This window comes from Macaca nemestrina, chromosome 8 (genome assembly GCF_043159975.1).
Source record: "Macaca nemestrina isolate mMacNem1 chromosome 8, mMacNem.hap1, whole genome shotgun sequence".
Lineage (NCBI taxonomy): Eukaryota > Metazoa > Chordata > Mammalia > Primates > Cercopithecidae > Macaca > Macaca nemestrina.
In genome coordinates this window covers 2,376,811-2,403,105 of record NC_092132.1, presented here as the reverse complement: position 1 = coordinate 2,403,105, position 26,295 = coordinate 2,376,811, and the positions used below count along the sequence as shown (strand labels likewise).

At 46.8% G+C, this 26,295-nt stretch overlaps 2 protein-coding genes across 2 annotated transcripts; one reads left to right on the top strand and one right to left on the bottom strand.

Annotated features, from left to right (window-relative positions):
* The first annotated feature begins 1,989 nt into the window (after positions 1-1,989).
* Positions 1,990-4,365, top strand: LOC105488509 (zinc finger HIT-type containing 1). The gene is given in 2 exon segments (XM_071068403.1): positions 1,990-2,002; positions 3,896-4,365. Coding segments are annotated over 2 exon segments (483 nt in total).
* Positions 4,366-17,991: 13,626 nt separating this feature from the next.
* On the bottom strand, positions 17,992-25,431 carry CYP11B1 (cytochrome P450 family 11 subfamily B member 1). The gene is made up of 8 exons (XM_071067492.1): positions 25,193-25,431; positions 24,651-24,806; positions 22,609-22,808; positions 22,267-22,470; positions 21,826-21,980; positions 21,290-21,456; positions 20,809-20,887; positions 17,992-20,061 (listed from the first exon to the last, which is right to left on the bottom strand). The coding sequence occupies exons 1-8, from the start codon at positions 25,429-25,431 to the stop codon at positions 19,948-19,950; spliced, it is 1,314 nt and encodes a 437-aa protein (XP_070923593.1). The 3' UTR covers positions 17,992-19,947.
* Positions 25,432-26,295: the final 864 nt, after the last annotated feature.

Below are 26,295 nucleotides of genomic sequence, written 5' to 3'. Positions count from 1 at the left end.
GATGTAATATGTTTACTGATTGGCATCTGTTGAGCCATCCTTGCATCCCTGGGATGAGTTTCACTTAATCAAGCTGGATGATTTTTTTTAATGTGTCATTCAATTCAGTTTGCTAGTATTTTTTTGAGAATTTTTGCATCTATGTTCATCAGTGATATTGGCCTGTAATTCAGTGATATTGGCCTGTAATTTTCTTCTTTGATTGTGTCCTACTTTATGTTGATGTCACAGATCACACCTTTATGTGTTGTGTACCCATTAACATGTATCTATAATTATTGTTATGCTCTGTCTTTTAACTCCTACAAAAGATTTAAAAGTGGAGTTCATATTAAAATTACAGTAATGCAGGTTTTTATATTTGTTCACATATTTAACTTTCTTTATTCAAATATGGAGATTCTTCAGACATTAGTTCTTCAAATAAACTCTCTGTCCTTTTCTCTTTCCTCTCTTCAAATATCCATAGATGCTTAATGGCGTCCCATAAATACCTTGGCTCTGTTCACTTTTCTTAATTATTTCTTCTTTTTCTCCTTTTACTTAATAATTTCAAGTGACCTCTCTTCAAGTTCACTGCTTCTTTCTTTTGCCTGTTCAAGTCTGCTGTTAAACCCTGCTAGTGGAGTTTTAAATTAAGTTATTGTATTTTCTAGCTCCAGAATTTGTTTGGTTCTTTCCAAAAATAATTTCTATCTCTTTGTTGATATTCTTACTGTGTTCATAAGTTGTTTTCCTCATTTCATTAGTCATCTATGTTCTCTTTTTACTCATTGAGCATATTTAAGATAGTTTAAAATTCAAGTAAGTCAGAGACCTGACTTATTTTGGGTCAGCTTCTAGAAGATTTTTTCCTTTGGATGGATACTGTTTTCCTATTCCTTTGTAAGCCTTGTGATATTTTGTTGGGACTTGGGCATTTGAAAAAACTGCCACCCCTCCTAGTCTTTGTGGACTGGCTTCATGCAGGCAGAATATCTTCCCTAATCAGCTGGGCTTAAAGGCTCAGGTTCTCTGAAATATTTTATAGGGATGTGTTTTTCTTGGATCTATATGTGTGTTTTTATTCCAGTTCCTCATTTATACAGCTGCTTTTATATACCTATATTAGTCAAGGCTCTCTAGAGGGACAGAACTAATAAGATAGATGTATATATGAAGGGGCATTTATTAGGGAGAGCTGACTCTCCCGATCACGAGGTGAAGTCCCATGATAGGCTGTCTGCAAGTTGAGAAGCAGGGAAGCCAGTCTGAGTCCCAAACCTCAAAAGTAGAGAAGCAGACAGTGCACTTCAGTCTGTGGTCGAAGGCCCAAGAGTCCCTGGCAAATCACTGATGTAAGTCCAAGAGTCCAAAACCTGAAGAACTTGGAGTCTGACGTTCAAGGACAGGAAGCATCCAGCACAGGAGAAAGATGAAGGCTGGAAGACTCAGCAAGTCCACTTCTCCCACCTCCTTCTGCCTGCTTTATTCTAGCCATGCCAGCTGTCAATTAGATGATGCCAACCCACACTGAGGGTGGGTCTGCCTCTCCCTGTCCACTGACTCAAATGTTCATCTCCTTCAGCAATACACTCACAGACGCACCTAGGAACAATGCTTTACCTCCTTCAATCCAATCAAGTTGACACTCAATATTAACCATCACAATACTCCATATATACATTGCTTTTTCTCGGAAGCCTTGGATTTCTATTGTACTTTTCTGCTTTTAATTTCTTGCCCCAGTCACCTAAAGATATGCAGACTTCCTGCATCTTTAAAGTATGGTGGTGCCCATCACTGCTTTCGGTGGCCTCCAACCTGGTATCCAATCTATGCCTGCATTCTCATCAGCACTCTGAGTCAGGCAAGGCAGAAACAAGTCCCTTGGACAATCCCCAAACAAGCCAGAACATTAGAATACATTTCCACCCTTTTCCTTTAATCCCAAGGGAGGAACTGGGAATTGGGTAGTTTTCTTCCAACTATGCCACACTGTGCTGCGAGATGGTGGGCCAAGGTGAGAAAAATGTCATGAAATCTTCTACTTGTTTGAGTGGATTTTTTTTTTTTTTTGATGGAGTCTCACTCTGCCACCCAGTCTGGAGTGCAGTGGTGCAATCTCAGCTCACTGCAAGCTCCACCTCCTGGGTTCACGCCATTCTCCTGCCTCCCGAGTAGCTGGGATTACAGGTGCCCGCCACCACCCCTGGCTAATTTTGTTTTTGTATTTTTAGTAGAGACGGGGTTTCACCGTGTTAGCCAGGATGGTCTCCATCTCCTGACCTCGTGATCCACCCGCCTTGGCCTCCCGAAGTGTTGGGATTAGAGGCGTGAGCCACTGCGCCCAGCCGAGTGACTTTTTCTTAATTGGGCATTCACTTGGTTGCTTGCAACTTCTTGTTTACAGAGTTCTCAGAAATCTGTTTTAGTCCATATAATGTTTATTTAGCAGTTCAGTGGAGAAGCAAGGACTTGGAGCTTCCTGCTCCTCCATCTTGCTGACAACACCTCCTTTTTGTTTTATTTTCCAGTTGTGTAAGTGAAATGGTTACAGAAGTAGGAACTATACAAAACGATGTATATTCAGGGAAGTGTCAGAAGTGGCATCACACCATTCGCTCTCTCCTTCCCATCCCATACCCACACCCCGTATGTAAACAATCTCAATAGTTCTGGTTTAGCCTTCCTCTTTTTCTTTACTTTCTTTTTCTTTCTTCTTTCTTAAACAAAAGGCAAAAATTGTATACACAATTTTTAATAGATCCTGGAATTTGCTCTGATGATAATCACAGGAGTTTTCTTCCTTCTTTTTATAAGTACACAGTTGTCCTTTGTATGGATGTACCATAGTTTATTCAACCACTACTGTGTATGTGAACGTTCAGCTTGTTTCCAATGTTTTGCAATTACAAACAATGCTTCACTGAGTAGTCTCGTGTATTTATATTTCCATATATATTTTGAAATAATTTTAGAGTTATCCAGGAGTGTCAGAAGAGTGCAGAGTTCCTTTATCCACTTCACTTATCTTCCTTTGAGTTAGCATCTTACATAATCACAACACATTTCTCAAAACTAAGTAACTACTTTATTACAGCGATATTAACTAAAGCACGTGTTTGTATTTTACCAGCTTTCCATTAATGTCCTTTCTCGTGTTTGTTTTGAGGAACAATTCATGACACCACGTTGCATTTGGTGAATATGTCTCCTTAGTCTCCTTTGACCCATAGCTATTTCTCAGTCTTCCCTTGTTTTACATGACCTTGATACTTTGAATTCTGGTCAGCTGTTTTGCAGCATGCCAATCAATTTGGATTATCTGATGTTTTCTCATGATTAGCCTGAAGTTACATATCTTAGGGAAGAATACCATAGAGGTGAAGACCTAAGGGCACGTGTGTGTGTGTGTGTGTGTGTGTGTGTGTGAATTCTCTGTTCATGAATTTTTACCTTTTTATCAGGTTTTAAAGTTTTCTCTCAATTTCTAAGCGTTTAAAATTTTATTTTATTTTAGATTTGGGAGTTGTATTGGTCCGTTTTTACATTGCTATAAAGAATACCACTGGAGACTGGGTAATTTGTAAACAAAAGAGATTTAATTGACTCACAGTTCTGCATGGCTGGGGAGACCTTGGGAAACTTACAATCATGGTGAAAGGCAAAGGGGAAGCAAGGCATGTCTTACATGGTGGCAGCAGGGAGAGAGAGCAGGGAAAACTGTCATTTATAAAACCGTCAGATCAGTTGGGTTGTGCGAATGGTGAAGGAGAAAACTTCAGGAAGAGTGCATAGACTGAGCAGAGAAGAGGGCCAGCCACCTCTGTAGAGGCAGGGAGAGGAGCCAAGCTGGAGCCTGAGCAGCATTGCTGGACATGGAGAAGGTCTGGAATCGTGTCAAGGAAGTAAGCAAAGGGTCTCTTTCTATTCAAGGAAGTCCACTCCCAGGACCCTGGGCAGCAGTGGGTGCTGGACTGGGCCACCTGGCAGTGTCGCATCAACTGGCAGCTGGAGACCCTGGAGAATGACAACTTCCAGGATGACCCCCATGTGGGACTCCCTCAGCTCAGCAAGAGACTGCCTCGGTTCGATGATGATGCGGATACCAGATGGTAAAAGAAGAAAACCTGAAGTGATCATTTTCAACTTTGCTTCCAAAAAATCTTTCAGGCCCTGCTGGAGGAGCAGAACCTGAGTGTGGCCGAGGGCCCCAACTACCTGACAGCCTGTGCAGGGTCCGCATCGCAGCTGCAGTGCTCCTTCTGCGCTGTCTGGCGTCTTCCCCTCTCCTACACCTGTGTCAGCTGTGGTGCCTGGTATTGCACCATGTGTTGTCTGGGGACCCACCAGGAGACCAGATGTCTGAAGTGGACCATGTGAGCCTGGGCATTCCTGGAGAGGAAGAGCCTCGTGCATTGCCAGGCCTCCAAAAAGCCAGCGTTTCATCACCCAGTGGAGCGGGGCTCTCCCTGGACTAAGGGAGGAGCTGCTCACTCACCCAACAAAACTGTGTCTTACTTGCCGGGAAAGACCAGCCTCACTCCAGGAACTGTCTGGCAGGTGGGTTGGGCCCACCCAGTGCTGTTAGGATAAAAAGCCTCGTGCCAGGAAAAAAAAATTAAAAAAAAAAATCAGCTCTCATGAGAATTCGCTCACTATCAGGAGAACAGCATGGGGAATACTGCCCCCACGATCCAGTCACCTCCCACCAGGACCCTCCCTCAGCACTTGGGGATTACAAATCGGATTACGATTCAAGATGAGATTTGGGTGGGGGCACAGAGCAAACCACATCAGGGGTCACGTGTGCATGTTTGGTACATGGGTTTTTTATGTAATTGTGGGGGTTAGGCTTCTAGTCTACCCGTCACCCAGCTATTGGACATTGTACCTACAGGTTATTTTTAAACACTCAGCCCCCTACCCTCCTCCCTTTTGAAACTCCTATTGTCTATTATTTGTCTTTATATTCGTGTGCATCCATTGTTTAGCCCCCACGTGTAAGTGAGAACATGCAGTATTTGATTTTCTATCTCTCAGTTACTTCGCTTAGCATAGTGGTGTCTACCTCCATCCATGTTGCTACAAATAACATGATTTCATTCTTTTTATGGCTTTGTAGTATTTCCTGGTGCAAATATATCACATTTTCTTTAATCAACTGTTGATGGACACTTAGGTTGGTCCCATGACTGCTGTTGTAAATAGTGCTACCATAAACATATGAGTGCAGGTGTCTTTTTTATATGATAATTTCTTTTCCTTTGGGTAGATACCCAGTAGCGGGATTGCTGGCTCAAGTGGTAGTTCTATTCTTATTTCCTTGAGACATCTCCATACTGTTTTTCCATAAAGATTGAACTAATTTACATTCCCTCCAACAGTGTATAAATACTCGCTTTTCTCCACATCCATGCCAATGTCTGTTGTTTTCTAATATTTTCATAATAGGCATTCTGACTGGTATGAGACAGTATCTCATTGTGGTTTTAATTTGCATTTCTCTGATGATGAGGAATTTTCAGCATTTTTTTCATGTGTTCATTGGCCATTCGTATTTCTTCTTTTGAGAAATGTCTGTCCACGTCCTTTGCCCAGTTTTCAATGGTGTTGTTTGGTTTTTTTCTTGTTGGGTTGTTTGAGTTTCTTGTAAATATTACTCCTTTGTCAGAGGCATAATTTACAAATATTTTCTCTCATTTTGTAGGTTGTCTATTTACTCTGTTGATTGTTTCTTTTGCTGTGCAGAAGCTTTTTAAAGTAAGTCTCATTTGTCTTGTTTTGTTTTTGTTGCATTTGCTTTTGGGGTCTCCATCATAAATTATTTGCCTAGGCATATCCAGAAGGGTTTTTCTAGGGTTTTTTCTAAGGTCTTTATAGTTTCAGGTATTACATTTAGTCTTTAATTCATTTTAATTTAATTTCTTTAGAGTATATGGTGAGAGAGCTGGGCACGGTGGCTCATGCCTGTAATCCCCGCACTTTGGGAGGCCAAGGTGGGCGGATTGCCTGAGGTCAGGAGCTCTAGACCAGCCTGGACAACATGGCAAAACCCCATCTCTACTAAAAATATAAAAAATTAGCCGGGCGTGGTGGCAGGCTTCTATAATCCCAGCTACTTGGGAGGCTGAAGCAAGAGAGTTGCTTGAATCCAGGAGACAGAGATTGCAGTGAGCCGGGATCATGCCATCGCACTCCAGCCTGGGCAACAAGAGTAAAACTCCGTCTCAATACACATGGTGAGAGTTGGGGTTCAGTATTATTCTTCTGTATGTGGCTATCCAATTTTCCCAGTACCATTTATTGAATAGAGTGTCTTTTCCCCATTGTTTATTTTTGTCAATTTTGTCAAAGATTAGTTGGTTGTAGGTATGTGGCTTTATTTCTAGGTTTTCTATTCTTTTTGATAGATCTACGTGTCGATTTTTGTACTAGTTCCATGCTGTTTGGTCACTATAGTCTTGTAGCACAATTTAAAATCAGGCAATATGATGCCTCCAGATTTTTCCTTTTGCTTAGGATTGCTGTGGCTGTTTGGGCTTTTCGTTGTTGTTGCATATGAACTATAGAAATTTTTTTCTAATTTTGTAAAACATGGCATTGGTAATTTGATAAGAACTGTGTTGAATCTACAGATTGCTTTGGGCAATATGGTCATTTTAACAATGTTGGTTCTTCCAATGCATGAGCATGAAATGTTTTACCATTTGTTTGTGTCATCTGTGATTTCTTTCATTAGTGTTCTGTAGTTCTCCTTGTAGAAATCTTTCACCTCCTTGCTTAAATGTATTGCTAGGTTGTGTGTGTGAGAGAGTGTGTGTGTGTGTGTGTGTGTGTGTGTGGTCTATTGTAAATGGGAATGAGTTCTTGAATTGATTCCTGGCTTAAATGTTACTGATGTATAAAAATGCTACTGATATTTGTATGTTGATTTTGTATCTTGAAACTTTACAGAAGTTGTTTATCAAGTCTGGGAGTCTTTTGGAGGAGTCTTTAGGGCTTTCTAGGTACACGACTATGTAATTGGTGAACAGAGATAATTTGACTTCCTCTTTTCTATTTTCTTTCTTTCTCTTGCCTGATTGCTTTGGCTAGGACTTTCAGTATTATGTTGAATAGGAGTGGTGGAACAAGGAATGGACATCCTTGTTCCAATTCTTAGGGGAAATGCTGTCAACCTTTCCCCATTCCCCATGATGTTTAGTGGCTGTGGGTTCATCATATATATTCCCCATTCAGTGGCTGTGGGTTTGTCATATATGGCTGTTATTACTTTGAGGTATTTTTAAATGCCTAGTTTGTTGACAGTTTTTATCATGAAGGGATGTTGGCTTCTATCAAATGATTTTTTCTGCATGTATTGAGATAATCATATGTTTTTTGTTCTTAGTTCTGTTTATGTGGTGAATCACATTTATTGATTTGCATATGTTGAGCCATCATTGCATCCCTGTAATAAAGGGACGAATTATCTTTTTGATGTGCTGTTGGATTCAGTTTGCTAGTATTTTGTTGAGAATTTTGGCTTCTGTGTTGAGTGATGCTGGCCCATAGTTTTCTTTGTAGTGTGCTTGCCTGATTCCTCCCTAACTCACTCTATGACACCAAAATTCAACAGTGCATCAAAAAGACAATTTATCACAATTAAGTGGATTTTATTCCAGGGTTGGAAGGATGGCTCAACATACACAAATCAATAAATGTGACTCACCACATAAACAGAACTAAGAATGAAAGCCATGTAATCATCTCAATAGATGCAGAAAAAGCATTCCATAAAATCTCTCCTTCTAGATTGTTTGAAACAGTTTCAGTTACTTTGGTCCTAGATGTTCTTTGTACATCTGGTAATATTTCACTGTGAATATGCCTGATCCTGTGCTTTTCTGTTGTTGTTGGAAGATTTTTTTAAATTATGGGTTCAATGTTATTACTCCTTCTTGGTCTGTTCAGTAGTTCTATTTCTTTCTGGTTTAATCTTGGGAGATTGTGTGTTTCTAGGAATTTATCCATTTCCTCTACATTTTCTAGTTTGTGTGCATAGGGGTACTCAAAGTACTCTCTGATGATCTTTTGGGTTTTTTTGTGGTATCAGTGGTGATGTCAGCTTTATCATTTCTGATTGTGCTTATTTGAATCTTCTTTTTTTTCTTGGTTAGTCTAGCTAGTGGTCATTAATTTAGTTTATCATTTCAAAAAACTAACTTTTAATTTCACTGATCCTGTGTGTCATTCTGTTTGGTCTCAGTCTCACTTAATTCTGCTCTGATTCTTGTTATTTCTTCTCTTCTGCTAGATTTTAGTTTGGGCAAGCAGCCAGGGGAGCTGCAGAAAAGAGCTAGGTAGATCCTGCACCCAGTGTGCCTGGGCAGCTCCTTAGAAGTGTTCTCGGACTCAGACTCTTGTTGTTCTAGTTCCTTGAGGTGTGATGTTACAATGTTGATTTGAGATCTTTCTTTTCAATGTAGGTGTTTAATTCTATAAAGTTTCATCATAGCTCTGTTTTTGCTGTACCACAGAGGTTTTGATATGTTTTATCTCTACTTTCATTTGTTTCAAAGAATTGTTTTATTTCTGTCTTAATTTTGTTGTTTACCCAGGAATCATTCTTGAACAAATTGTTTAGTTTCTATGTACTTACGTAGTTTTGAGAGTTCCTCTGGATATTGATTTCTAATTTTATTCTACTGTGTTCTGAGGATGCTTGATATGATTTTTTTAATGTTGAGACTTGCTTCATGGCCAAGCATATGGTTGATTTTGGAGAGTATTCCATGCATAGACGAGAATGTACATTCTGTGATTATTGGGTAGAATATTCTGCTGATATCTATTAGGTTCATTTAGTCTATAGTCCAATTCAAGTCCAGTGTTTCTTGATTTTCTGTCTCAATAATCTGTCCAGTGGTGTCAATGAGGTGTTGAAGTCCCCACTATTATTGTATTGCTAGAAACCTGTTTTTTTAGGTCTACTAGTATTTCTTGTATGAATCTGGGTGCTCTGGTGTTGGGTACATATATATTTAGGAGAGTTAAATGCTTTATCTTACATAATGCCCTCTTTGACTTTTTTAAAACTGTTTTTGGTTTAAAGTTTGTTTTATCTGATATAAGAATGGCTATTCCTGGTTGCTTTTGCTTTTCATTTGCATGACATATCTTTTTCCACCTTTTAACTTTGAGTATGAAGGTGTCTTTAGCCAGTAGGCGGGTCTCTTGTAGGCAGCAAATGATTGGGTCTTATTTTTTTTCATCCAATTTGCCACTTTTTATCTTTTAAGTAGAGCACTTAGTCCATTTACATTCAAAGTTAATATCGGTATGTGAGGTTTTATTCCTATCATAGTGTTGTTAGCTAGTTGTGTTGGAGTTTAAACTGTGTAACTGCTCTATGGAATCTGTGAGTGTTGCACTCATATGTCCTTCTATGATGGCAAGTATTGTCCTTTTGTCTCCATGTTTAGAACTCCTTTGAGTATTCATTGTAGTCTAGTGGTAACAAATTCTCTTAGCATTTGCTTGTCTGGAAAAGACCTTATTTCTCCTTCATTTATGAAGCTTAACTAGCCAGAGTTATACAATTCTTGCCTGGCATTTTTTTTTTCATTAAGGAAGCTAAAAATAGGCCCCCGATCTCTTCTGGCCTGTAGGATTTCTGCTGAGAATTCTGCTGTTAGTCTGATGGATTTTTCTTTACAGGTGATTTGACCCATTTTTCTAGCTGCCCTTAAGAGTTTTTTTCTGGTATTGGCATTGGATAGTCTGATGACTATATGCCTTGGTGATGTTTGTCTTGTATAATATCTCACAGGTGTTCTCTTAATTTTTTGTGTCTGGATGTCTACTTCTTTAGCAAGTTTAGGGAAATTTTCCTGAATTATTCCCTCAAATATGTTTTCCAGGTTGCTTAGTTTCTCTTGTCTTTCAGGAATGCCTATAAGTTGTAGGCTTGGTCACTTTACATAATCTCATATTTCTCAAGGGTATTGTTCATTTTTTATAATTCTTTTTTATTTTTGTCTGACTGGATTAATTCAAATGACCTGTCTTCAAGCTTGGATATTCTTACTTCTGCTTGGTGTACTCTATTGTTAAAGCTTCCAAATGTACTTTGAAATTCCTTAAATGACATTTCCTTTTCCGCAAGTTCTGTTGGGTTTTTGTTTCTAAGATATTTACCTTTTTCTTCATTTCCTGGAAGGCTTTGGCTTTCATGGTTCCTTTCTGTTGGTTTTTAACCTTCTCTTGGATCTCATTGAGCATCCTTACAGCCTATACTTTGAATTCTTTACCTGTCATTTATGAGTTCTCATTTTGGTTGGGGTCCATTGATAAAGAGCTAGTGTGATCCTTTGGTCACAACATTCTGATTTTTCATGGTGCCAGAGTTCTTATGCTGGTTCCTTCTCATTTGGAGAAGCTGACACTTCTTATTTTTGAATTTATTTTCATTCTGATTTTTTTTCTGTATTATTCCTCCCAACTCTTGGGGGTGTGACTGTGGAGTACATTGGGCAGGGTCTTTTGGCTTCCCTTCTATAGCCGTCTGCACCTTGGTCAGCAGGTTTTATAGTGAGCTGTGCAGTTTGACCTGCAGGCCAGTAGGTGGTAGTTACGGGTAAGAATCGGCTGCAGCACAAGTGGATGGGTATGAACCAGACCTTTGTCTACTGTGAGGCACTCTCTGTTGTTTCAGGTGATGGGCTGGACAGTGGAGTGCCTGGCGCCCTGAGCTATCTGTTCAGTGGATGGGGGACACAGCTAGGCAGAGGTGGATCCCCTGGCTTGCCCATAAATACCCCAATGGCAAGCACAGGCACCTGGGGGATTGCACCAGCTCTATGTCCTAGATAGGCAGGAATGCAGTCTGTTTCCCTATCATACCCCTGTGCCAGGGCTCATGACTTTCAGTTCAGATGCACACTGTTGTCTATCTCCAGGCCACGGCGTAACAGCCACAGAAATGCCTGTCCCACGGCTCTCCACGTGAGTGGTTTTGGGATAAAACCTCCACTCAGCCTGATACAGACAGCTCTGTGGCTCACCTGTTCCCCAGGGTGGTCACTGCTGCTCTTCCACATAGAGATGGGCAGGCAGGTGGGGAGTGCCTCTGCCTTTCAGCCTGTGTGGGTGGGTTTCAGTGGCAGTGATGTCAGCTGGTTGGGTCAGCCCACCTCAGGCCCTGGGGGAGTGGTCCGGTACCAGCAGTGCCACAATAAGCTAGGTAATTATCTAATTCCTAGATCCCGAGATGGCCAGTGAATGGCATATATGAGTGCTGACAGGACTGGACCAGGATCTGGCCGGCCCAGAGTTCAGGTGCTGGACGTGATGGGGGGGGTAGACTGGTCCCTGACCACCAGCCAAACTGTCAGGTGCGAGCAGGCAGGATGCTCAGGCAGTGAGAGCCTGAGGGCAGATAATAGGCCTGTGGGGGCTGTCAGAAGGGCTCCAAGCTGCAGCTGAAAAGGTCAGGCGAGAGCTGATGCTTGTGCTGTGCCTCTTTCACTAGGGAAGGCAGACCCCCCAAGCTGGGACACTGGAGACTGGCAACTGCAGAGTGCCTGACCCATCGCACTTCCCTCCCACAGAAGCAGCGCTGGATTTTGCTGTTTGGGGCATGTCCAGGTGCCTGGCCTCCCTGCTCCCTCCCTGAACTATGGGAGGCAGGGGTGGAGGCAGCTGTGGCAGTGACTACTGCATGATCCACAGGGCTTATCAGTGGTTTCTGGGGTTTGGGATCTCAGGAAAATGCTGAGCTATGGGGTGGCTGTGCTGGGACCCTGTTGCCAATGCAGGCACACCCCATTTGGTGGGGAGCGGCAGCCATGCAATGCGTAGTCTGCCTGCTCCTCCATAGCACAGTTGCAGCATCTGTCTTTGGGGAATGCAAAAGTGCCCAGCCTCCCTCTCTGGCATGGCAGCAGCAGCTGGTATTAAGCTGTTCAGGGATCAAAAGCCTGTGGGAATCCACACAGGTTTGAGGGGTGCCTCTGTGCTGTCTCCAGGCAGCTCCCTGGAGGTCTGGGGGACTTGAGTGGGCTTTCCCATGTCTAGTATTATAAAGGTCCATGGCAGAGATGTGGACACCTGTGTCTCTCACTTGCCCACTACTTGCCCCACATTAAGGAGCCTCTCCCAACTGTGCCCTTACTAGCTCGGAGGGTGCCATCTTCACTCTCCTAGCCTGTCTGTGATTCCTGTCATTTCTCTGTTGAATTTCAGTGTGCTTTCTTAGATGATCTACTTGAACTGTAAGTGTTTACTCATGATTTTGATTCCTCTCTGGGAGAGAAGTGCCCAGTAGCTGATCGCAGTCAGTCATCTTTAAGCACTTTATATTTTGAGGACATTAGCACTTTATCTGTTATGTATTTTGCAAATATTTTCTACTAGTTCATCAGTTGTCTTTTGATTTGTTTACATTTTTGCCATGCAAAAGGCTTTTTTGTGTTGTCAGATTTATCAAGCTTTTATTTATTGAAAAGCCTTTTCCTATATCCAAGTGTATTAATTTGTTTTCACACTGCTATAAAGAACTGCCTGAGACTGGGTAATTTATAAAGAGGTTTAATTGACTCACAGTTCTGCGTGGCTGGGGAGGTCTCAGGAAACTTACAATCGTGGTGAAAGGTGAAGGGGAAGCAAGGACCTTCTTCGCAAACCAGCAGGAGAGGGAGAGAAACAAGGTGGAAGCGCCAGACACTATCAACACCTGCATCTTGTGAGAACTCACTCACTGTCATGAGAACAGCCTGGGAGAAACTGCTTTCATGATTTAATCACCTCCCACCAGGTCCCTCCCTTGACATATTTGGATTACAATTTGAAATGAGATTTGGGTGGGACACAGCCAAACCATATCACCAAATGTATTAGTGAACGTCCTCTAGAGAAACAGAAGCATTAGTTCCAATGGATCTCTCTCTCTCTCTCTCTCTTTCTAAATATATACTATTTGTGTGTGTGTGTGTGTTTGTACATGATTTGGGGGGCTGGTAAGTTCAAAATCTGTAGGCCAAGTCAGTAGGTTGGAACCTCTTGGGCAGGAGTTGATGCTGCAGTCTTGAGGTAGAATTTCTTCTTCTCCAGAAAACATTAATTTGGCTTTTAAGCCCTTTCAACTGATTGGATAAGATCCACCGCATTTTTTAGAATGATCCTAATCTTCTTTACTCAAAGTCAATTTACTGTTGATGTTAACCACATCTGCAAAATACCTTCACGACACAGAGTGATATGGTGTGGCTGTTTTCCCATCCAAATCTCATTTTCAGTTGTAATCCCCCATGTTGGAGGTGGGGCCTGGTGGGAGGTGACTGGATCATGGGGGCAGAGTTCCCATGAATGGTTTAACACCATCCCCCCTTGGTACTGGACAATGAGTGAGTTCTCATGAGATCTGGTTGCTTAAAAGTGTGTAGCACCTCTTCATGCTCTCTTACTCCTGCTCCAGCCATGTAAGACTTGCCTGCCTCCTTTTTACCTTTCGCCATGATTGTAAGTTTCCTGAGGCCTCTCCGGAAGCTGAGCAGAAGCTTCTATCCTTTCTGTACAGCCTGCAGCACCATGAGGCAATTAAACCTCTTTTTAAAATAAATTACACAGTCTCAGGTATTTCTTTATAGGAAGGTAACAACAAACTAATACTCATAAATCATGTTTGATTGAGTTACTGGATACTGTATCCTACTTAAGTTAACATATACGATTATCATAGCCATTAGGACAGAAAAGTTGTATTGCTGATTTTGCCAGCTGAAAGCAAATTACTTCTGGTGATCATTACTAATAGAAATTTAGAAAAAAAAGCATTTGTCAGTCAATACCTGCATAATAGTGTCTTAGTCTATTTTCTGTTGTTTATAACAGAATACCTGAAACTGGGTAATTTGTAAATAAAAAGAGATTTATTTTTCACAGTTATGGGGTCTGAGAAACTGCCAGCTCGAGGTGAATCTGGTGAGAGTCTTATTGCTGGTAGAGACTCTCTGAAGGGTCCCAGGGTGGCATAGGGCATCACACAGCGAGGGGCTAAGTGTGATTGTGTGTGCTAGCTCAGGTCTCTCTTCCTCTTCTTATAAAGTCACCAACTTCCCTTGCATGACAGCCCATTAATCCAGGAATGGATTAATATATTAATGGGGGCAAAACCCTTCATAGTCTAATCACCTCCCAAAGGCACCACAAATAAACACTGCCACTTCTGGGTTATGTTTCAACATGAATTCTGGAGGGGACATTGAAATCATAGCAACCAGGTACCAGGAGACATATTAATTTGCTGTAATAATGAAATGATATTGGGCACAGAAACTGCACTTGGAGTCACCATCTGGCTAACTTTACCGTACTTTATTGTCATTCTAGAAGATCCGTCTGTCTTCTGCACAGTCCAAATAATCTAGTTGAGTGGGAGTATGGTGGGAATCATCATCCCTCCACTCTTCAAGTCCTTGATATGACACCAACATTTGTAATTTTTTCTGCAAATGCAATATTGCTTTTTATTTACTGATCTCCTGGGCAGAAGCAATTCTAGTAGCTTCCATTTGGCTCCTCCTACAGTAATAACCCTTGCTTCACAGGTCAAGAGAGCCTTGTGGGATTTTGTTCAGGACCTGAGTATGTCTATTCCAATAATGCATTCTGAACTGAGGGAAATAAGCACTGGATGGGTTTCGGGACCCACTGGATCCACAGTGAGATGGACCTGAGCTAAAATTCCATTAATCATCTGAGTTCTATAATCCCTTTTATTTGGGCTCTCCTGACATTAGTGTCAATTCAGAGCCTGTATTTAGAAATTCCTGAGAAGTCTGACGATTGCCTTTTCCCCAGTGCAAAGTCACTCTGGTAAAAGGCTGTGAGTCTCTTTGGGGCAGGATGTGAGCAAGATTAACAGTATAAATTGTTGGCAGTGTCATGGGGTCTTTCCTCAAGAGGAACTGGCCTACCCTTTCATTCAAGCAGTTCTGGGTATGTAAACTGGCTCAGTGTGGGAATTGATTCAGGGACCATGATTCTGGCTCAATTTCTGTCCACTTGACTCAGAACTCCTGTGCTTATACAGATCAAATAAGGATTTAGTGGACTCCATATCTATTTATTTGGCATCTAGGAACACCGTGATCAACTAGACAATGCCATTTGCCTCTGCCAGGCAGACTCTTCTGAGTGCAGCTTTGACCATGCTGTTCATTACTGCAGCCATACCAGCTTATCTGGTTATTAAGGGTTGCCACATGGCCCTGCTGCACCCCTCCCACTGCAATTATTTCCACTGCCTTTACGGATCCAAGTTAAGCGACAGCAGTTCCCACTATAATGCCTGACCTACAGAGAAGAGTGCCCACAGAGCTCTTTAAGGATAAAAAAAAAAAAAAAAAAAACAAAAAAAAAAACTCCTTTCCCAAATTTATTTCTGACAGTCATGGTGAAAGATGTGTCCTTGGGCCTCCAGAGATGGGTGACCTCCGTGGATTGGCGCAGATCTTGTATGATCAATCTGCTTTATCATTTCGATCTCCTTCAGGCTTTGGATATGTTCCTCTACGGTGAACTAAGATTGTCCTGGCATTCATTTCGTGTGGGCCATCTTTTGTTCATATTTCAGCCAACTAACCAAACTATTAGAGCCCGTTTCTAACTCTCAAGCTATCCAGAAGCTCTGCTTGGAGGGCCCATATCAATTTATTCAGCCTGAATCTAACTTTTCTTTTGTTCAACCATGATCCCACCCACTTAATATTCATTTCCATTTGTGTTCCCCTGATGCATCTGCATGTTTGGAAATGGCACATGGTTGTTTTAGAGTGTAGCACAGCTCCTCCTGGGTCACACTTTTACCTCATCTTTTGGGGCCTGCTGGTACTTAAGTGAAGCTTTAGGTCTAGAAGGAAAGAGAGATAGTGGAGTAGGTTCTGAGACAAATCAACAGTGTCTTACAAGGCAGCTCCCTCAGGGACGCCATTACAAGTTCTTCAGGCAAAGCAGAGTTTCTGCAATCCTCAGGGACACGTTCCCCTGTGCTGCCTCAAGCTTGTGCTCTTCTCCACACAACACTCACACACTTTTACCTAGGAGAGTGAGAAGACTGGAGCTGGGGAATTCTTTTCCAGCCAGAGGTGGACGTCTCCAAGGATAACTCTTAAGGAAGAAGAGAGCCCAACAGTCCCTCTCTATCAGTAAAAGGGCTGAGATATGTGAGCAGGGCTCTTTTCAAAAAAAAGACTGTGCTCTTTTCCAAAAAAGACCCTGCCTGCTATGTTGGATATCTGGGTTCCGGCTCCTCCAAACCCTATTGCCAATCCTTTTTTTTTTTAGAAGTTCCACTGCTGGATACATGTACAGGAAAATTTTCAGAATATGTGCAAGAAAAACTGCAAAATGCTATTGAAAGTGAAAGCACCCATACCAAAGAGTCCCCAGAGAGCTTCTTTCTTTCTTTCCATCATGTGAGGACACGGTAAGAATGTCCTATCTGTGAATCACGAAATAGACCCTCCCCAGAGACCAAATCTGCCAGCACCTTGATCTTGGACGTCTCAGGCTCCAGATCTGTAAGCAACAAATCTCTGTTGTTTCCGAGCCACCCAGTCTGTGGTACTTTGTTGTAGCAACTTGAATAAACTAAGACAGAAGATTGGTACTGAAAAATGGGGGTGCTGCTGGGTAATTGGGTAGAGGCTAGAAGGGTTTTGAAGTGCATGCTGGAGAAAGCCTATGTCACCATGAGCAGGCCCTGAAGGATGCTTCTGGTAAGGGCTCAGAACAAGAGGAGGAGGGCTGTAGAGAAAGCCTCCATCTTAGAGAATATCTAAGTGGTCAGGGACAGAATGTTACTAGAAATATAGAATGTAAAAGCCATTCTTATGGAATCTCAAACAGAAATAAGGAACATGTTATTAGAAACTGGAGGAAAGGTAGTCCTTGTTATGAAGTGGCAAAGAACTTGGCTGAATTGACTTTACGTCCTAGTGTTTTATGTAGAGTAGAACTGGTGAGTAATTAAATAAGATATTTGGCTGAAGAAATTTCTAAGCCAAGTGTTTAAGGTGCAACTTGATGCTCTTGAATGTTTATTGTAAAATAGAAGAAGCAAAAAATAAATTGAAGATGGATTTTTTATAATCAAAAGGGAAGCAGAACTTAAAGATTTGGGAAATTGCCAGTCTGTCCATATTGCAAAATATGAGAAAGCATGCTCTGGAGAGAGCACCAAGGGTGTGGCCAAGGGACCATTTGATAAGATTATTATAGATCAGCCAAGTGTTGTTCACCAAGACAATGGAAGAATGACCGGGGAGGCATTTTAGAAATAACTGGGGCTGCCACTCTCAGTACACACCCAAAGAGCAAGAGTCTGGGGGGACAGAATATTTTTAAAGGATGGACTGCATTTTTCTGTAAAACCTTGGCACTCACTCCCTTGTACTACCTCAAGGCTCTGCTCCCCAGATGCTGGAGTTCTGCTCATTGACCACCCCAGGTGGGCTCCAGTGAGCTTATGTGTGTCATGTGCCACAGTGGCTGCCCCTCCAGAGGGCACAGGTAGTAAACCTTGGTGGTGTCAGCATAGGGTCATTTCTGCTGGAGTGAAGGTTGCATGAGCTGTGGGTGTGGAAGCCTTCACCTGGATATCAAGGGATGGAGTGGCCCAGAACTTCAGGCACAAGACTGAGGCAGAGGGCTGCTGTGAAAGCCATGCCTAATGGAGCCAGCGGAGCAGGACAACCCAGGATCCCAGGCAGGTGGAGCTACCCGTGCCTGATTCCAGTCTGGGAGACCTGCAGGAATGCAACTCCAATTCATGAGAGCTGCAAGCCAGGCTGCACCCAGCAAAGCTGTGGGGGCAGAGCATCCTGAAGCCCCAGGAGAAACAATCCCTGCACCACCATGTTCAGAAGATGGAAAATCCAGTCAAAGGAGATTATTCTTGAGGCTTAAGGTTTAATGCTGTTGGTCACATTCAATTTTGGAGTTGCTTGAAACTTGTTACTCCTTTCTTCTTTCCTGTTTCTCCTTTCTGGAATGGGAATGTTTATCCTATGCCTCTCCAACCACTGTATTTTGGAAGCACGTAACATGTTTGATTTCATAGGTTCACAGCAAGAACAGTTGGACTCAGGATAAGTTGTACCTTGAGTCTTATCCATATTTGACTCAGATAACATTTAAATTACACTTTGGACTACAACTTTAAAGCTGATGCTAAAATGAGTTAAGATTATTTGGGGTTATGGGGGAGAAACGCATGTATTTTGTATATGAGAAGGATGTAGATTTTAGAGAACCAGAAGCAGAATAGTTTAATCTGAATTTTTGGGTCTGCCTCCAGAATCCATAGGCTGAAATGTAGTCACCAAGGTGATGGTAATAGCAGGGCAGGGCCATTGAGAAGGGAAGGGAATGCAGGCAGTGGCCTCTTGAATGGAATTGGCATCCTTATAAAAGAGGTCTCCTGGAACTGTCTTGCCCTTTTCCACCATGTGAGGAAAGAGCAAGAAGGTTTCACCTGTGAAACAAGAGGTGGGTCCTCACCAGACACAGAACCTGCTGATACCTTGATCTTAGCTTTCTAAGCCTTCAGAACCAAGAGAAATAGAATTCTAATATTTGTCAGCAACCCAGTCTATGGCATTTTCTTAGAGCAGCCTGAATAGATTAACACCAAGAACTCTACCTAGGTGTGCTCCCAACTTGGGGCACTTCCTCTCCCTGTACTGGCTGAGTCCTGCAGGGCGTCCTGGAACTACTGACCACCACTGGAATGATGCCATAGGGGTTTCCCCTTTCATGGGGGAACAAACGCTCTGATCCTCATCAGCCACCAGGAGCTGGCTGCAGTTATCTTTACCCTGACGAAAATCCTTGGAGATAAAGACAGTCTGGCTGGGCGTGCACTCAACCTGGGTGCTTTCTCTCCCTGCACGGGAGAACTGTGGAGTGGCCAGTTCAGGAGGGGTCTCTCTGCTGGGTTAGGAGCACAGGAGGCCCAAGGCAGGTTCATGTTGGGAACTGCAGCATCCCTGTGCCCACCCCAGGTCGTGGCACATGGCATGGCTCCATATCAACCAGAAAAATGAGTGAATAAAAGGCATCTGAGTCCTTGTTGGCCCAATCCTGTCTCTCCTGTTTCCAGAAACATTTCTGGAACCACACCCAAGATTCCCACCCCACATGACCCTTCCATCTCCTCACAGCATCCTCAGGACCTTCCCCAGGGGACAGCACGGGAAACAGAGGACCCAACACTCGCTGCTGGAATGAGGCCTGGTCCATGAAAGACGAGGCCTGGGGCATGAGGTTGACACGATCGGCTGGGGAACACACGTCCCTCGAGACTCAGTTGTATCACTTGAAAGTGGGGATGTGTCAGGACAAGTGACCACAGGGGCCTTTTTACTCTACCCTGCAGGACCCTGTTCCAGGGTGACAACTTTCAGAGAGCTCAGGGCATGCTCGAGCTGCCTGGGAGGCAGGCTGCAGGAGGGAGCTTGACTGCACTCTGAGGTGCTGGGATCCCGCTTAATGACTCTGACACAGTCTGCACAGAGGCCGTGGCCAGGGGAGAGGAACAGGGACATGTGAGAGTAGGCAGGAGGGCAAGGGACAGAATCACGGTGCCCTTGCATGGCCACACGAGGAACCTGGAGCCAGCGTTGGGAGGGGTAGAGTCAAGCTGTCCAGAGGGCACTGCTTGCTGGAGAAGGGGCCAGGTGGGGCTGGGGACAAGGTCAGGCCCTGTCAGAAAGATCCTCCCCAGCTGGGCCCTGGCATTGCTGCATAACCTGGCAAACTCTGGTCCTGGAGGCCCTCAGGAGTTCCATTTGTGCTGGGGCTGGTTAGATAGAGGGGTGGCTCAGGACGCTGTGTGTGTGGGAGAGAAGAGGGGTGGCCTGGGGTCAGGCAGAGAGGGAGGCTGGTGGCCAGGCTGGGACCCTGGATGCAGAGATGTGATTAGTTGATGGCCCTGAAGGTGAGGAGGGGGAACGTGCTGGGCCTCAATATGAAGCTGTAGACCATCTTTATATCCTCTTGGGTTAGTGTCTCCACCTGGAGGTGTTTCAGCACCTAGGACAGAAGCCAGGTTGCCATCTGGCATGGTTCACAGCCCATAGACGTGGTGCAGCCTCCTCAGACCCGCAAAGTTGCAGGGATTATGTTGAAGGGGGAACAGCAGCCTGGGCCCCAACCTCTTTCATTCCTGACCAGCCCCATCTTACAGCCCAGACCCAGAATGTATCCAGCCCAAGTATTGCCCAAGCCCCACTATCCTGTACAGGCTCCACCCAACTTCCCCAGTTCCCACCTGACTCTGTTTAACAGCAGCCTCACCCAGATGGTACCCTCCTCACCATACCAACTTCTGCCCAGGACCTACACAGCCTCAACCTCGCCCAGGTTCTCCCAGTAACCCCCCTACCCGGTCCAGGAAACATGCAGGCCACGCCCACTCCTCCGAGGCCACTCCCACATTGCTCAAACCCCGCCCATGCTGCCTGGACCCCGCCCAGGCCCCTCCCCAGTCCCGGCCTGCTCACATGGTGCAGCAGCAGCAGCATCTCCGCTTCTGCTAGGCGCCGCCCCAGGCACTGGCGCATGCCAAAGCCAAAGGGAACATGGTAGAAGTTCCTGCCGGAGCCCCTGATGTCTAGCCAGCGCTGGGGGTTATAGCGCTCAGGCCTCGGGAATAAGGCGGGGTTGCGACCCAGCGAGTAGAGGAACACGCGCACCAGTGTCTGCGGACGGTGCAGAGCGGGGATCAGGGAATGATTGGGGAGGAAGGTTCTCAGCTGGAGGGGTGTGGGGCTCACTCACCCCGGCTGGGATGTGGTAGTTCTGAAGCACCAAGTCTGAGCTCACCACTCGCTCCAAAAACAGACCCACAGGGTAGAGCCTGGAGGTGGGGGCATCCACAGAAAGGGTCCTCAGCTGGACGGGGCTTCCCGTGCCCTCTGCAGCCTTCCTACCCAAGACCCACCACTAGAGGTCCCTGGCCCACGGGAAGCCCAGGTCGTGAGGAAGGTGTTTCCTGGCACCTGCTGAGCCCGGCCAAACCTCCCCTAACTTGAGCAGCCCCAAGCCCAGAAGGACATGCCCAACGTTAATCCCAGGGCATTGAAGAGAGATTGCAGAGGAAGAAGAGCTCCCTGTCCTTGAGGGAGAGGAAGAGCAGGTGCAGGGGGAATGGGCTGCTGGGTGAGGCTGCTTATCAGCCCAGCTTCTGTCTGCCACCACCCAGTGGGGGCTGCTCTCCAGCAGGGGCCAGGGCCACAGGGAAGGCTCAGCTAGCACCCACCTCAAGGTCTCCTTGAGGGCCGCCCGCAGCAAGGGCAGCTCGGTGGTTGCCTTCTGGGGATGTTCACTGATGCTGGCGGCGGCGGCCAGGCTCTCCTGGCGCAGGGCCTGTTGCACGTTGGGGTTCCGAGCCAGCTCAAAGAGTGTCATCAGCAAGGGAAACACAGTCTGCAGGAGCCATGGCTGCAGGGTCAGACCTTGCACAGGAGGACTCAGCCCCCGGGACACCCCTCCCAGGACAACCTCCCTGTGAGGGGTGGAGACATGCATGCCCTGAGCACAACAGAGCCCTGGGGCCCAAGACTTCAAATCCCAGTTCCCATCCAAACCCCTTTCCCTGAGTCCTCCAGAGAAAGGAACCCCCATTCGAACCAAGGCAACCTGCAAATGTGTTTATCACATCACAATATCAAGGAAGAAATGTGGGGCCCGTAGCCTGGGGATGGGGCACGTGGGTGCCATGTGGCATTGGCAGGCAGTGTCTGGGAACCAGACTTGGCATCACCCTCTCTGGGTGGGGCTGGTTGCCGGCCTGACCGTGTCCACGCTCCCTGCAGTGAGTTCCATAGAGTTGGCCTTGATGGCATCTGGCGACAGTTCCGCATTCAACAGGAGTTCCGCCACGATGCTGGTGTACTGCTGAGGGCGGCTCAAGGCCAGTTCCTGATAGATTTTCTGGATACAGTTGTCACCTGTCCGGGGAGCGGGACACAGCCCTCAGACCTTGGTACTGGGAAGCGTCCTTCAGTGTCTTCCTCCTGCCCAGCCTGCCCCAACACACGAGTCTCCTTGCTCTCACACCAAATTCCCCGAATCGGCCCAGCCCAGCCCCAGACTCACACCGATCTCCCTGGCAGGACTGTGAGGAACCCCTGGCCCCTCCCTGTGACCTCCATTCCCCGCTGGGTGGTAGAGAGGAACAAAGTGGGCCCCCATGGCGTCCCTTCCCCATAGCACTGCCTGGGTCCCTGGCCTCACCGTACTGGAAGATGCAGTCCCAGGCCTCAAAGTGCTCCTTCCACACCTTGGGGCTGGTCCAGCGAGACAGGCTCCTGGGCATGAACATGAGCTGGACGGTGGATTTGAACATGACCTCCAGGGCATGGAGGAAGTTCAGGCTGGCAGAGCTGGGGCTGTGGCCAACCAGGCCCAGCCGCTCTCCAAAAAGAGCTAAGTTGCTGGCTGCGGGGAGGATGAACTGCTGAGCACAAGGAAGCCCCGGGCCTCCTGGCTGCCTCCCCTCACTCCCTTCAGTCCCCTGCCCCCGTCCCCTGGCCACTCCAGGGTCTCTGAGGCTGGACCTTCCCACCTGGCCCACACCTTCTATGGTGTAGTGGAAGATGCTGGGCTGGACATCCAGGGTCAGGCTCCCCCGAGCGTTCTGCACCACCTTCTTCCTCAGGGCCTGGGAGAAGTCCCTGGCCACTGCATCCACCATCGGGAGAAACCTCTGCACAGCCTTGGGCGACAGCACATCTGGGTTCAGCCGCAATCGATTGAAGCGCCATTCAGGCCCATTCCTACAGAGGCCAGGGCAGAGCTTGTGAGGCCGCCCCAGCAAGACACAGGCCCTGACCCATATCCCATCCTCCTTGTCCCCAAGGGAAATCGGCCTGCAGGGAGCTGACTGGGGGCCCTGGTGGAAGCTGCCTGTTTGTGTTTGAGCTGCAGCCTTTTCTTAGAGCAGCCTCCAGGTGCTGGGCAAAGGCCACTCAGGTCTAAGCAGTGGTGAGACGGTAGCTTTTGCCTGCAGGTGCTGATGGGGTAACTGAGGTCATTCCTGGGACCTGGCACCCCGAGTTGGGCACCACCTCACCCATGCAGGCCCTCCCTGTGGTGGGGGGGAGGGATTTTCTGCAAGAAAGGAACTGACCCCTGTTGTCAAGCTTGCCCTCCTCACCCACACCGTGTCCTGAGGGGAGAGACTCTGGCTGCCCTCTCCTCCCTGCCCTTCCCTGTCCTGGGCACAGTGCCTCTGGGGCAACAGCTCCTGTGAAGTGTCTGCATCTTCTGCAGGGCAGGAACCGAGCTCTGTGCCTCATGCCATCCTCACCCACAGCCCAGAATGCGTTGGGTCTCCATGGATGCCCCCAGGGAATGGTGGGGTAGAATTTCCCCTGTCAGCCAACTTTCTACAAAACTCCTTTATGTCCAGCTGGCTGCTGTCCTGAGTTGACAGTGATGACAGGCAGAAGACGCACAAGCACACGTGTGCCCGTGCAAGACCTCAACACACATGTGTGAAGATACACATGTACACGTGTGCACAGACACTACACCCATGCCGGCACCTGCACATGCACACACAGACACTTGTGTACACGCACATGCACACACACCACACCTCATACATGCACACACAGACACTTGTGTACACGCACATGCACACACAGCACATGTGCATATGCAGGTACAGAGGAACACACAGCATGTGCACAGATGCAAGACACGCACACACACAGGAGCACTCTCCTTCCTTCTGTTATGCATACCCAGCCTCCTGGACCTGCCTTCCTGGGTCCTGACTCCCACCCAGATGTTGTCTATAGGCCAGCCTCAGTGAAGGTTCCTACCCACGGGTGCCCTTTTACCTAAATCCCGCTATTCCCAAGAGCGTTATCCTCCTGCCGTGGAGTGGGGGCTGTTGCCACTGTGACATCCTCGTCCAGTCATTCCCCCATCCTAATGGCAACATCCCTGCAGGTGACCCACTCCAAGCACCAGCCTCTCCCTGTCCACCTGACCAGGCACCATCCTCTCCACGGGCCAGGAGAGGATGGCCCTCTCCACGGGCCAGTGTCATCAACCGCCCCACCTCGTGCCTTGCTTCTGAGAACAATGGAGCCACCAGCCACCTGCGTCCCCACCTGCCTCCTGCCTGGGACTGTCCCCATCAAGAAAGTTTGCTGGGACAGCAGGGACCACGAGCGCCCTTAGGCAGGCTGCAGCCCCAGTGAACACCAGGCTCAGCACTCACAGCCTGTGACCTGGGCCAGTGGGAGTCTCCTTCTCAGGGCCTCAGTTTTCTGACCCGTGGGAAGGAGAGTCCTCAGCCCGCAAGAGAAAGAAGCCGCCGAGGTCGGTGCAGAGCGGGTTCTCACTACACAGAAGGGCTCATTGCTCTGCGTTCTCTCCTCTGCAGAGGTGCCCGTGCCCATTTCTCCACCACTGTCCTGCTTCCCGCAGCTGCAGGGCAGACTTGACCCCACAGGATGGCCATCCTCCGGGCTGGGTGCTCACCCTCACAGCCCACCACAGAGGCCCAGGGCGGATGTGTTTTCAGGTCCTGCCTCTCTTGCCTCCTCTCTGTGCCCAGGCTGCCCACCCTGCTCCCAGCTCTCAGCTCCCGACTCGCCCCTCACAGCAAGAACACGCCACATTTGTGCCCACGATGTTGTCTGTAGGCCACCCAGGGCTCCAGGCTCATCCGGCGTGGGTTCAGGCTGTCCACCTGCTGCAGCTTCTCCACGTCCTCCGGCAGCATCACACACACCATGCCTGCTCCTCCCAAGTCATACCTGTGGGGCCAAGCACAAGGCGCTGCTGGACGGGGTCATTTCCCACCGGCCGCACTCTGCATTCCCAATCCAAAGTGTCTCCTGTCCACCCTCCTGGCTCCGGGATTACCGGCTTCACAGCTGAAGCCCTCCTGCTGGCTCCTCGGAAGGTCTCAACTTTAGTGCCTCTGAGTCCTGCCCTCTCTGCAGCGAACTGGGGTTTGCTCTGCACCATCCCCTGCACTGGCAGAGCCACAGACCAGCACATGCTGCACTCCCTCCCCATCCTCCAAAGGATGCAGAGTGCCGGGGCCTGCTGGGAACAGCAGTGCTGTGTGCCCGGCAGGGTCCTGGGCAGCAGGGGCAGGGCTCTGGGTGTTCCCAGCGATGGCCAGGGAGGGCTTTACCTGAAAATGGGCCCCAGTTCCTGGAAGGTCTGGTGCACCTCCAGGTGCAGGTGCTCATAACCCTGCTCCCTCCAGATCTGCAGCAGCCTCAGCCATCTGTTGCCTGGACGCCGGGGCATGGCTTCAAAGGGCAGCACTGTCCTGGGGACCCGGGTGGCTCTGGTGCCCAGTGCCCGTGCCCTTTGTAGGGACAGCCAGGGCGCTGCCATGCACACCTCTGCCTTTGCCCTCAGTGCCATTCCAATGCTCCCTCCACCCTGTTCAGCCTCAGTCCTTTATCTTGCTGGTGCCCTGCATCGGAGAGGGATCACGTCATGGGAGAACTGGCCCTGGACCTGCCTGAGAAACCGAGGGCAGAGGTCAGGGCTGGAGGCGGGGACTGATTGAGGGTGCGTGAGGGTAGACGGAGCGGGGGGCGGAGCAGGGGGGAGAGGGGAGGAAGGACTCTCCCTCCTCCTCCAGGGCTGAGAGGAGCAAGATGGATGGGGCCTTTATCTTATCCAAGAGCCTTGGATTATTCATCTCCTTGCAAGGTTCATAGCAAAAAACAAGGGAATGAGTTGGCATTAATTGTATTAAACCACATGTATTTTTTTACTTTTTAAAATTTTTATTTCATTAACTTTTAGTTGACAATTAAAGTTACATGCATCTATCCTGTACAACATGATGTTTTGAAATATGTATATTGAAGGGGTGGCCTGCCCCTCCACACCTGTGGGCGTTTCTTGTTAGGTGGAACGAGAGACTTGAGAAAAGAAATGAGACACATTTCTCTGATGGCCAGTGATGACAAGCATTTTTTCATGTGTCTGTTGGCTGTATGCATGTCTTCTTTTGAGAAATGTCTGTTCATATCCTTTGCCCACTTTTTGATGGGGTTGTTTGTTTTTTCTTGTAAATTGTTTGAGTTCTTTGTAGGTTCTGGATATTAGCCCTTTGTCAGATGAGTAGATTGCAAAAATTTTCTCCCATTCTGTAGGTTGCCTGTTGACTCTGATGGTAGTTTCTTTTGCTGTGCAGAAGTCCTTTAGTTTAATTAGATCCCATTTGTCAATTTTGGCTTTTGTTGCCGTTGCTTTTGGTGTTTTAGACATGAAGTC

Bases quoted from the DNA above. Each gene is read 5' to 3' on its own strand.
- CYP11B1 (XM_071067492.1), bottom strand. From the start codon at position 25,431: ATGGCACTGAGGGCAAAGGCAGAGGTGTGCATGGCAGCGCCCTGGCTG. The intron at 24,807-25,192 runs GTAAAGCCCTCC...TTGGCCCCACAG, and splicing joins GAACTGGGGCCCATTTTCAG to GTATGACTTGGGAGGAGCAG. The intron at 21,457-21,825 runs GTCAGGCCGGCA...TGGCTCCTGCAG, and splicing joins CTGCAGGGAGCGTGGACACG to ACTGTGTTTCCCTTGCTGAT.